The following is a 13,497-nucleotide window of genomic DNA, read 5'->3' on the forward strand; positions in this document are numbered from 1 at the left end:
AATACAGGTATGAGTGAGTAGTACTTTTCAAATGGCCACCAGTAGAATACAGGTATGAGTCAGTAGTACTTTTCCAATGGCCACGAGTAGAATACAGGTATGAGTGAATAGTACTTTTCCAATGGTCACCAGTAGAATACAGGTATGAGTGAATAGTACTTTTCCAATGGCCACCAGTAGCTCCTCCAGAACCTCAGACATCTCTCCCCCGATGCTCTCCCGAAGGCTCTTCCCACTGATGGTCTTATAATCCTGCAGAAGGACAGCTCTCCAGGTGGAGTGTTTTGGCCACCCTTGCTCCACAGTAATGTACTGTACGGCAGTAACCACAGTAGCCAGACGTGAATAAAGGCAGTCTTTACTTTGTCAGAGCCGAGGGATGTTAAAGCTTCTAGAAAATATACGTCATGGTGATGTATAAGCTACGTTACTTTGAGCTGAGGGATGCTTTTTCTGACACAGCGAGCCAATGAACTTTGACTCATCTGTTCCCCAGTTCTTCTCTGCGTCGTAAAGGGTGATGCGGGGAAAATAATATAAATATACATAAATATTACAGAAATGTGTTTCAATTTGTTTTGTTATATGTTGTTTATAAATGTTGTTACAAAATGCTGTCACATGTTATAAATGTTATGTTGTTCTAAATGTTATAAATGCACCCTAATGAACACCTGAGAAACATCAACTCACCCATCTTGGCATCCTTTTTACCTTGGCATCCTCTTTGGCCTTGGCTGCATCCACACATGTGTTCTCTCCATCTTGGCATCCTCTTTGGCCTTGGCTGCATCCACACATGTGTTCTCTCCATCTTGGCATCCTCTTTGGCCTTGGCTGCATCCAGACATGTGTTCTCTCCATCTTGGCATCCTCTTTGGCCTTGGCTGCATCCACACATGTGTTCTCATCCATCTTGGCATCCTCTTTGGCCTTGGCTGCATCCACACATGTGTTCTCTCCATCTTGGCATCCTCTTTGGCCTTGGCTGCATCCAGACAGTGTCTCATCCATCTTGGCATCCTCTTTGGCCTTGGCTGCATCCACACATGTGTTCTCTCCATCTTGGCATCCTCTTTGGCCTTGGCTGCATCCAGACATGTGTTCTCATCCATCTTGGCATCCTCTTTGGCCTTGGCTGCATCCACACATCTGTTCTCATCCATCTTGCCCTTAGATTAAAGACAAACCACACTGACAGCTATAACAGGCCCCATTCTATGGACGGAGACAAACTACAGATCCTGTGTGTTTCGATTGACCCACAGTACCTCGTCAAGAACGCGAATAGGGTCAGCAAAATCTCCTCCAGGGCCCGAGGTGAACTTCCTCTCGGTTTCTGTGAAAGAAAATCTGTTGCAATGTGTAAACGTGTCTCCAAGTCAACTATCAAACCATCTTAACTTCATCTGATGATGTCATCTCCATCAACTGGAGCTACTGATTGGTTGCATGCCATGGCTGTAAAATGGGGGCTGGGAGTCCATGAGACCTTCCAGGGAATCCATTAGTGCAGTAAGGGGGAAGAGGTGTCAACACTGACTGCCCAGGTTTGCTCTATAGATTGATAAAGGAGTGGTATGGCCATTAAAACGGAGGTGGCCTACCTTTCGACACTGTAGATAAAGAACATATTGTTTGTTTTATGTATAATTTTTTTACAAAGATATCTTAATAAGACTGATATGAGTGTATTTCCAATTAGAAGATATCGTATTATTTACATTTACATTTATTATCAATGCATACATCATGATACACCACTAGTAATCTCTTAACCGTAAAGCTGCCATTTCAACAGTGATGTGGACTGGTGATTTCCGTGTCTGGGGAGATCAAAACAACATTAAAAACGTCTTGACTCCCGTAGGACTTTAAAAAGTGATAGAACACAGTAGCCGAAAAGCAACCAGTGAATAAGATAGAATGCAATAGAATTGAATTTGTCAGAGCAACGTCAAAAGGATTGGAGATGGAGAAACTCTATTCAGCAGTCAAGGCGATCTCAGCAGTTGTGTCAAGTAAGCGAGATTAATCACATTACATTTTCATAAAACAGCTCGGAAAATAACTCCCCTAACGCATGTTAATACACAACGTTCGCCGATATATCCTATTGATAAAGAGAAAACAATATTGCAAAACAAATATATGCCAATGATTCTTAACTGAAGTTTAGCTACCACTTCACACAGTAGACAACAGGAGAAATGTTCCACGGTTCCATGTATTGCCGCACAGTTCCACGCCTTTTATGCAAGCTGAAGCGTAGCCTCCCTGTGCTTCACAATGAGGATGTGAGATCATCCCTTGGGAACAAGCGCTAATCTGTAGGCCTTGATGCCTGCAATATTATATGTTGCACTAGCCTGCTCTCCTTCTTTAACAAGTATGTGTCACAGGCTTGACAAATGCCCCCTTTGTTTTGCATGCTTCAGCCCATGTGCTCCTAATTGAGTTCTTGTGAACTCTGATTAATTGAGAAATGTGATTGGCTTCCTGTTTTCAGCTGCCTGTTTATAACCCCTGTTTATAACCCTTGTATGTTTGTGGTGTGGCTGTGGCAGAGCTCCTTTGAAGCCTGGGTTTAGAAGCACGATTTGATGAATGATGATCTGTGTTAGTTGTGTAATGCTTTCCCTCCACTGAAACCTGTTTTAGTTAGATGTAATTGTTGTCTGATTGTTTTGTTATATCCTCCCTCCATTTTGTTTGCTAAACTAAATCTAACTTGTCCTTTCTACTCAAGCCCATTCTCAAAGAAGCTGTGCGGAGCTCCCCACGCTCTCGGTGTAGTCGTATCTATGATACTCGGACAGGTTGTGACATATGACTTTGCTGATTCACTTTTGTTTGAATCCTCAAAATGGGGAACAATAGAATAACAATTAAACAGCATTGCCATTTCAGAAGTGTAATTTCATAACACTGTTACACTATAATTAATCTTGTAGCCCTACATCAGAAACACTATTCATCATACAGCACACAATACCCTCCTAGAAATATACACTGAACAAAAATATAAACGCAACATGTAAAGTGTTGGTCCCGTGTTTCATGAGCTGAAATAAAAGTTTGCAGAGATTTTCCATATGCACAAAAAAGCTTATTTCTCTCAAATTCTGTGCACAAACTTGTTTACGTCACTGTTAGTGAGCATTTCTGCTTTGGCAAGATAATCCATCCACCTGACAGGTGTGGCATATCAAGCAGCTGATTAAACAGCATGATCATTACACAGGTGCACCTTGTGTTGGGGACAATAAAAGGCCACTCTAAAATGTGCAGTTTTGTCACACAACACAATGCCACAGATGTCTCAAGTTTTGATGGAGCATGCAATTGGCATGCTGACTGTAGGAATGTCCACCAGAGCTGTTGTCAGATAATTTAATATTAATTTCTCTACCATAAGCCACCTCCAACTTCATTTTTGAGAATTTGGCAGTACGTCTAACTGGCCTCACAACCGCAGACCACGTGTATGGCATCGTGTGGCTGAGCGGTTTGTTGATGTCAACGTTGTGAACAGAGTGCCCCATGGTGGCGGTGGGGTTATGGTATGGCCAGGCATAATCTACGGACAACGAACACAATTGCATTTTATCTATGGCAATTTGAATGCACAGAGATACCGTGACGAGATCCTGAGGCCCATTGTGAGGCCCTTTTTTTTAAAGGTATCTGTCTCCAACAGGTGCATATCTGTATTCCCAGTCATGTGAAATCCATAGATTAGGTCCTAATGAATTGATTTCAATTGACTGATTTCCTTATATGAACTGTAACTCGGTAAAATCTTTGAAATTGTTGCATGTTGCGTTTATATTTTTGTTCAGTGTACATATTTTTGGCAATGCTCATATTTCATATTGGTTTTTAATAAAGCTTGCATAGATGCAGACAGGTGGTACATGGACATTTGAGAATGACTGTTTACTTAGCAAACATTACAAACCATATATATATTTTTAAAAAGATTTCTCAAAGAACAAAATAATGTTTAAACATAAGCCGTGTATAGACTTTGCCAACGCCGCTGAAAGCAATGGACTAGTGGTAGTAAAGATGGAAGTCTAACTACCTTCAACTATTAGGTTTCACTGGAATTCTTACAAAACTAGAGAGCAAATGAAAATCAATCAACTGGCAAGGAATAAACAAGTGTCTGTGTGTGTTTCAATATTTAATCACTAAAATGGCACCAAAAATACAGGCATCATATTAGTAGCATTGGAATCATTTCCACAAATGATAGCACCAAAAAAAACGTAATGCCGTCTCCCCAACTTCCCACTGTTTTACTGATAGGCACACAGTTCTATGAGAGACAGAGAGAGTGCTATTGACAAATCAATGCGCAACAAATGGTTTTCTGCAGAAACATACTGCATTTACACAGGCAGCCCAATACTGATATTTATTTCCACTAACTTGTCAATCACATCAGATTCTTTTCACATCAGATATTTTTCAGAGCTGAACTAATTGTTCAAAAGACCAATTAGTGGGGGAAAAAAAATAAAGATCAGAATTGGGCTGGCTGTGTAAACGGCAGCCTATGTGCTTTGGGCGTTGTGCTGAAGTAGTCATCTGTCACAATCAACCAATCAATTGGTCGTGTCATAACACTTCCATATACACACAAATGTTACACATCATTCTTACAGACAATGGCAAATTCAGTAGGTTGGCCATATATACAGTAATACAGGACAAGAGCTAATAATATGGAAAAAATACATACTGCAATATAATCATCATCAGGAAAATAATTCAGTGACTGAATATAGTCCCTAATGGGATCCTATTCCCTATATAATGAATGCACTATATAGGAAATATGCTGCTATTTGGGATGCATCCACAGTGCTGAGGTGAAATTGAACTTGTATGTACATTAAAGAAAATAACTGAAGCATTTTGGGTCATTTGGCAGAATGAAGGCAAGGCATAAAACACTAGACAGTATGAAACATTTTTTTAAATAATTATGTATGCACTCACTAACTGTAAGTTGCTCTGGATAAGAGTGTCTGCTAAATGACTAAAATGTCAAACGTAAAATGTAGACACACACGTTGTATAAAATACTACAAGTTAGCATGTTGCAATTAAAAGACAACAAATCCAATTCTGTTACACAGTAGCAGTGATTATAAGGCTACGGTAGCATCTAAGGGGAGTGAGTGGGGTAGACACCAACACACGACTAGAATGAATAGAACAGACCTCCGCATTCAAGTCAATGATGCCATAATGGTTCGCGATTCTATTTCCATGGGCAACAACCTATCTAGACTACGTCATCTACAGTAGTAGTATTCAAAGTGCAAACAGTCGATCAAAACACTTGTTTTCTCGTCATCTGAATCTGATGGATATTGAAATCATTCACAGATGGAATTCCACTTTCTACCCTTGCTGAAAACACTTTGGACTATTCGTATGGATTTGGAAATGCGTGAGACAGTACCGCATGTAATGGTACCAATGGAAAGCTGTTGAGCTATTGTCTAAAATATGAAAACACACTAGACTATTAGTAGGCTGAATCTTAGTTCTACAGGCAGAGAACTAGGTTTGAGGACAATGTGTGTTATTGCACTTGAATATACACTGAGTGTACAAAACATTAGGAACACCTGCTCTTTCCATGACATAGACTGACCAGGTGAAAGCTATGATCCCTTATTGATGTCACCCGTTAAATTCAGTTCAATCAGTGTAGATGAAGGGGAGGAGACAGGTTAAATAATTATTTTTTAAGCCTAGAGACAGTTGAGACATGGATTGTGTATGTGTGCCATTCAGAGGGTGAATGTGCAAGACAAAAAATGTAAGTGCCTTTGAACGGGGTATGGTAGTAGGTGCCAGGCGAACCGGTTTGTGTCAATAACTGCAACGCTGCTGGGTTTTTCATGCTCAACAGTTTCCCGTGTGTATGAAGAATGGTCCACCACCCAAAGGACATCCAGCCAACTTGACACAACTGTGGGAAGCATTGGAGTCAACATGGGCCAGCATCCCTGTGGAACGCTTTCGACACCTTGTAGAGTCCATGCCCCCGACAAACTGAGGATGTTCTGATGGCAAAAGGAGGGGGGGGGGGTCGAGCAACTCAATATTAGGAAGTTCTTAATTTGTTATACACTCAATGTACATCATTAACAAACAACGCTTTCAGTTGTGGACAATAGATCATAACACAATATAGGCCGGAATCCTAACAATCTTTCATTGAAATGAATGCATGATGAACGAAAAGCGGAGTTAGGATTGGGGTCGTCAGTGTGTTTAATACTTTCATAGTGGTCATATTGTGGCAATGGAATTATGCAGCAGAGATATAACTGAACTATTTAAACTATTCAAGACAAGCTCCCGAGTGGCGCAGTGGTCTAAGGCACTGCATCGCAGTGCTAGCTGTGCCACTAGAGATCCTGGTTCGAATCCAGGCTCTGTCGTAGACGGCCGCGACCGGGAGACCCATGGGGCGGCGCACAATTGGCCCAGCGTCGTCCAGGGTAGGGGAGGGAATGGCTGGCAGGGATGTAGCGTTTGCAACGCCAGGATTGTGGGTTCGTTTCCCATGGGGGGCCAGTATGAAAAAAATATTAAAATAATGTATGCACTCTGGATAAGAGCAAAGTACCTGAGCTACCTACCGTACATTGATCATTTTGGTGTTGTTGTTGTTATGGAAACGTAAAGCGAAAACAAGGCAGCAGATTTCACCTGACTGGTCATCGTTCAACGATAATGATGAATTACTAATTTCTCTATTCCTGAGGTAGCCCAGTTGTGAAATGATTTGAATAAATGCTGCATAGCTGGCCGTCAAAAACACGCTTCGCTTTTGACTTTTTATCTCACATCACAGTTGTATAAAAATACATTAGCGAACAATATCTTATTCCATAACTACAAACAAACGCTTTTTAGAAAATATGATTTATTTTAGATTTGTCATAAAATATTCCTTCACTTCAGGAGATTTTCACAAGGGCAATGTTTCCCCTTGAGTGGGAGGGGTGTAGAACTACTTGTACTGGTTTAAACTGACATGTTGAGGAGGAGGACCTGGAGCTTACTTTTGGGGGCCTTTGGCACCCCGTCTAGAAAATAATCTAGTTTAGGGGAAACACTGGAGGGAGGCGGGAGATCCTCAGACCTCAGTGCCGTCGTTGTGGAGGTTGTTGTGGAGCTTGACCTTCAGGTTGACCTGCCTGACCTTCGCCGCTCCGTTGACCTTTGCCCCTCTGTTGACCTTAGAGTTGACGTTGTCGTGATTCCGGTTGATGTTGAGGTTGATGTTCCTAACTGTGCAGTGTTTGGAGCTGAAGTTCTTCTCCAGGGTCTTCTCTAGATACACCTCTACCTTGGTGTTCAGAGGGTACTCCTCCGCCATCTTGGATGGCTTCTTCCCAGCCGACCGTCGGCACTTCCTGAAGAGTAAACAGGAACCCAGCAGGACGAGGACCAGCAGGGTCAGCACAGCCACGCCCCCGCCCATAGACCCGCCCATCTGGGGGTTAAAGGTGGAGGCGGCGGGGACCTCGAGTCGGAGAGTCTTCATGTTGGTTCCATTCTTCGTCTGGTCGCCCTCGTTATCGTAGATCAGAGACTCGTCGAGGGTGAGATGCCCGCTTCGGTCCACCAGGTCCCGGCGAGCATGGCTGTGGCCGATGCTTTGGCTCAGCTGATTGGTCAGGTCCCTGCGAGCCCGCCCCCTACCGCTGCTGTGGGCAAGCTGATGGGTCAGAGAGCGCTGGATCCTGGGGCCGGAGATGGACTCTGGACCAATCACATAGATCACCTGCAGGTACCACTGATGCCCCGTCTCCACCTGACAATCAAGAGAGAAAGCGTTAAAGAGATTCTCCAGTACATTTGGATACTTTTTAGCCAGTAGTTCTGAAAGTAGCGCTCATGAGCCAAAAGTGGTCCCCGAAAATTGCGTAGTACGTCACATATGTGCAGATATGTACACCACTTCATTGCTCTCTCTCTCTCTTGCTCTCTCTCTCGCAAATGGCGAGGGGCTGAAGCTCATTGGCTAGACCTCAAGTTGCTAGGAGGCTGGCCCACGTGGAGGAAAATGTAGTGAGAATGGCGCTGTGCCAGAAAAACAGTCGCTTTCAAACTAGGGATTTCATGGCTAATTGAGGTAAGACAGTAATTATGCTAATAGATTATGCATGTATGATCTACACATTGACACATCCAGCCCAAAGCGGGAGGTTTAAAAAATACTTAGTAGTCGGCAGAGTTCCGGCGCATATCTTTAAATAAATCAGATCAATTCATGGTTTTATTTCTATGAAAGTTACCCTCAAGTCTGACAAATACCTTTTTTTACACATTTATAACTCATACATAATGCATTCATAAGCGGTACATTATAATTTAATAAATGATGACGGTTCAGTGGATAAGTTGTTGATCGTCACTGACCTTGTACAGGGCATCAACCTTCATGGTAAACCCATCAACACCAGGCATGGCTGTCACGGTCTGTAGTCCGGTTATATCTGATGCAAAGTTGGCCTCGAAGGGAACGTCATGGAAGCACCTATCACAGACATCTGGCTGCTTCCGATCCTGTAGGAGAAACGTTACCACAACGCTGCCATTACCGATCCGCACCGTATGTCAAACATTACATTTTAGTCATTCAGCAGATGTTCTTATCCAGAGCAACTTACAGTAGCAATTAGGGTTAAGTGCCTTGCTCAAGGGCACATCGACAGATTTTTCACCTAGTCGGCTCAGGGATTAGAACCAGCGACCTTTCGGTTACTGGCACAACGCTCTTAACCACTAAGCTACCTGCCGGGTAGCATACTGTGATGAGTGTGATAGAAGGAGTCAGGCGCAGGAGGGTAATCACTGAATGCAGAGTTCATTCCGTCGTACACAAATAGCGCTGGATAGCGACAAGCGAAACAGGCACAGGGGAAAATCTACCCTGGCAATACAAGGTAACGGTAGCTCCAACAATAACAGGCACAGGGGAAAATCTACCCCGGCAATAACAAGGTACGAGCTACACTACTCTCACAAATAAACATTCACCCACAAGGACAAGGGGGGCAGAGGGAACACTTATACACGGACTAATGAGGGGATAAGAACAAGGTGTGTATAATTGACAAGACAAGACAAATGGAATGATGAGATATGGAGCGGCAGTAGCTAGTAAGCCGGTGACGACGAACGCCGAAGCCTGCCCGAACAAGGAGGGGAGGCAGCCTCGGCGGAAGTCATGACACATACATGCTAACAGTATCTACATCTATACCGCATCAAACACTAGCATGTTAACAGGGTCATCTAACTGCTGGATAAAAGCAGTTATATCGGCTATGGTGTGGAATATACATTTGTTGTTTAAATCTCAAAAGTAGTTTCAGTAAACTTGTAGTTTCCAGCATTTGTGACAGAAGCCTACTCCCATTATTGTAAACATTAGCGTAAACAATCCAACACTACGATACCAGTGCCCTGACTTGCACAACAATAAGATTCCTCCTATTTGAATAGCTCACAGTCTTTGAATATCTCTTAAAACTATGACTACATACTGAGACAGGTGAACAGGTCACATAGGCGACGTACCACAGACAAATCAAAAGCCTTGCCTAGCAACGCCTCAGTCGTGGGTTCAAGTTCGAGAGAGATCACGTACTAAAAAATGTATGCACTCCGTAATACAAGTCGATTTGGATAAAAGTGTCTGCTAAACGGGATATATGGAATCTACAAGCAGCGGCACTCCAGGTTGCATTCCAGGTTGTCTTCATTGCAGTGCATTTTAGTAATGACAAAAATATGATATAACAATTTTCTGATATACGATGAGCGAGTGCAAAATAGACAACATAGAACAATATTACACCAATATTAGAGGACAATGGAAGTTTAAATAACCAGAGCCACCCATACCAGGATCAGGAACCTGTGTTTGAGGTGTTTGTTGGGCTGGATGCAGCCGTACTGAGGGCCCTCGTTGTACAGAGTCCCTGTGGGGTCGAAGAAAGGCACGTGTCCATCCCGTCCCGTACACAGGTACACTTTCTCCAGCTGCAGCTTGTAGGCTGCATTCAGGTTCTGCTCTGGGTTCCACAGCACCCTGCCGTACAGTGTCTGGCCTGTAGGGGCAGCAGAGAGATGAAAGGTTAGGTGATCAAATCAAATCAAATTGTATTTGTCACACGCGCCGAATACAACAGGTGTAGACCTTACAGTGAAATGCTTACTTACAAGCCCATAACCAACAATGCAGTTAAGAAAAATAAGTGTTAAGTAAAAAATAGATAATTAAAGAGCAGCAGTAAAATAACAGTAGCACGGCTGTATACAGGGGGTACCGGTACAGAGTCAATGTGCGGGGGAACAGGTTAGTCGAGGTAATTGAGGTAATATGTACATGTAGGTAGAGTTAAAGTGATTATGCATAGATAATAAACAGAGAGTCACAGCAGCGTAAAAGAGGGGATGAGTGAGGGTGGGGGGGGCAATGCGAATAGTTTGTGCGCCATTTGATTAGCTGTTCAGGAGTCTTATGGCTTGGGGATAGAAGCTGTTAAGAAGCCTCTTGGACCTAGACTTGGCGCTCCGGTACCGCTTGCCGTGCAGCAGCAGAGAGAACAGTCTATGACTAGGGTGGCTGGAGTCTTTGACAATTTTTAGGGCCTTCCTCTGACACCGCCTGGTATAGAGGTCCTGGATGGCAGGAAGCTTGGCCCCAGTACTGGGCCATACGCACTACCCTCTGTAGTGCCTTGAGGTCGGAAGCCGAGCAGTTGCCATACCAGGCGGTGATGCAACCAGTCAGGACGCTCTCGATGGTGCAGCTGTAGAACTTTTTGAGAATCTGAGGACTCATGCCAAATCTTTTCAGTCTCCTGATACATAAGGTTTATTATATAATATGATACAGAGTGGCAAAAATGCATTACATGCAACAGGCAATATATCTACAGAAATGTATTCTATACATACAATACACTTACTGAAATATATATTAAATATTAGGCAGGTAGCATAGTGATTAGAGTGTTGGGCCAGTAACCGAACTGAAATACAGTGCCTATGGAAAGTATTCAGACCCCTTGACTTTATCCACATTGTGTTACGTTACAGCCTTATTCTGAAACGGATTTAAAAATAAAAAATCCTCAGCAATTGACACACAATACCCCATAATGACAAAGCAAAAACCGGTTTTTAGAAATGTTTGCAAATGTATTAAAAATAAAACAGAAATACCTTAATTACATAAGTATTCAGACCCTTTGCTATGAGACTCGAAATTGAGCTCAGGTGCATCCTGTTTCCATTGACCATCCTTGCGATGTTTCTACAACTTGATTGGAGTCCACCTGTGGTAAATTTAATTGATTGGACATGATTTGGAAAGGCACACACCTGTCTATGTAAGGTCCCACAGTTGACAGTGCATATCAGAGCAAAAACCAAGCCATGAAGTTGAAGGAATTGTCTATAGAGCTCAGAGAAAGCATTGTGTCGAGGCACGGATCCAGGAAGGGTACCAAAAAATGTCTGCAGCATTGAAGGTCCCCAAGAACACAGTGGTGTCCATCATTCTTAAATGGAAGATGTTTGGAACCACCAAGACTCTTCCTAGAGCTGGCCACCCGGCCAAACTGAGCAATCGGGGGAGAAGGACCTTGGTCAGGAAGGTGACCAAGCACCCGATGGTCACTCTGACAGAGCTCTAGAGTTCCTCTGTGGAGATGGGAGAACCTTTCAGAAGGACAACCATCACTGCAGCACTCCACCAATCAGGCCTTTATGGTAGAGTGGCCAGACGGAAGCCACTCCTCAGTAAAAGGGACATGACAGCCCGATTGGAGTTTGCCAAAAGGCACCTAAAGACTCTCAGACCATGAGGAACAAGATGCTCTGGTCTGATGAAACCAAGATTGAACTCATTGGCCTGAATGCCAAGCGTCACGACTGGAGGAAACCTGGCACCATCCCTACGGTGAAGCATGGTGGTGGCAGTATCATGCTGTGGGCATGTATTTCAGCGGCAAGGACTTGGAGACTAGTCAGGATCGAGGCAAATATTAACAGAGCAAAGTACAGAGAGATCCTTGATGAAAACCTGCTCCAGAGCGCTCGGGACCTCAGACTGGGGCAAACGTTCACCTTCGAACAGGACAACAACCTTAAGCACACATCCAAGACAACGCAGGAGTGGCTTCAGGACAAGTCTCTGAATGTCCATGAGTGGCCCAGCCAGAGCCCGGACTTGAACCTGATTGAACATCTCTGGAGAGACCTGAAAATTGCTGTGCAGCGACACTCCCCAACCAACCTGACAGAGCTTGAGAGGATCTGCAGAGAAGAATGGGAGAAACTCCCCAAATACAGATGAGCCAAGCTTGTAGCGTCATACTCAAGAAGACTCAATGCTGTAATCGCTGCCAAAGTTGCTTCAACAAAGTACTGAGTAAAGGGTCTGAATACTTATGTAAATGTGATATCCATTTTTTATTTTTAATAAATTAGCTAAAATTTCTAAAAAACTGTTTTTGCTTTGTCATTATGGGGTATTGTGTGTAGATTGATGAGGGGAAAAAAACGATTTCATCAATTTTAGAATAAAGTTGTAATGTAACAAAATGTGGAAAAAGTCAAGGGGTCTGAATACTTTCCGATGGCACTGTATATATATTAAATATTAGGCAGTTAGCCTGGCGGTTAGAGTGTTGGGCCAGTGACCGAAAGTTCACTGGTTCGAATTCCCGAGCCAACAAGGTGAAAAATCTGTCAATGAGTCCTTGAGCACTTAACCCTAACTTGCTCCAGGGGTGCCGTACTACTACAGAATGGAAAAAAACACATTTCACTGCACCTATCCGGTGTACGTGACAATAAAACATCTATTATATATTAAAGCTGAAAAAGGTCAAGCTAAACTTGAAGCCACATATGACATTCACATAAATCACTTTGTGTTTCAAGAGTAACTTTTCTCAGTCTTAAGATGCCACTTTGAGTTTGTCCAGTGATGTGTGGAACAGTGATTGTACCCATTGAGAAGGCTCCCTTGTAGTCCATCTCAGCCATGGACATGTCAGAGATGGCTGGGTCCATCATGAACACCTTCTCATTGTTGCACAGCTGAAATTCAGTGTTGAGGGAGTATACCACAGGGACTGGCCGGTTGGTCTGCTGGAAGGCTATAGGTAACTGGAACCTGAGGGAGGGAGGGAGGGAGGGCAGGTTGGTCTGCAGGAAGGCTATAGGTAACTGGAACCTGAGGGGAGGGAGAGAGGGAGGGAGGGAGGGAGGGAGGGAGGGAGGGAGGGAGGGAGGGAGGGAGGGAGGGAGGGAGGGAGGGAGGAGGCGGGGTTGGTCTGCTGGAAGGCTATCGGCAACTGGAACCTGAGTGGAGGGAGGGAGGGAGGGCAGGTTGGTCTGCAGGAAGGCTATAGGTAACTGGAACCTGAGGGAGGG

At 43.7% G+C, this 13,497-nt stretch overlaps 1 protein-coding gene across 1 annotated transcript in view; it reads right to left on the reverse strand.

Annotated features, from left to right (window-relative positions):
- Positions 1 to 7,171: 7,171 nt before the first annotated feature.
- Positions 7,172 to 13,497, reverse strand: part of LOC121584279 (extracellular matrix organizing protein FRAS1-like) — a 272,736-nt gene continuing 266,410 nt past the window's right edge. The window contains exons 63-66 of the mRNA XM_045225959.1: positions 13,071 to 13,297; positions 9,952 to 10,157; positions 8,461 to 8,607; positions 7,172 to 7,852 (exon numbers count right to left, since the gene is read on the reverse strand). Coding sequence (XP_045081894.1) covers positions 7,172 to 7,852; positions 8,461 to 8,607; positions 9,952 to 10,157; positions 13,071 to 13,297 — 1,261 coding nt within the window. The remainder of the gene's footprint in view (positions 7,853 to 8,460; positions 8,608 to 9,951; positions 10,158 to 13,070; positions 13,298 to 13,497) is intronic.

This window comes from Coregonus clupeaformis, chromosome 16 (genome assembly GCF_020615455.1).
Source record: "Coregonus clupeaformis isolate EN_2021a chromosome 16, ASM2061545v1, whole genome shotgun sequence".
Classification (NCBI taxonomy): Eukaryota; Metazoa; Chordata; class Actinopteri; order Salmoniformes; family Salmonidae; genus Coregonus; species Coregonus clupeaformis.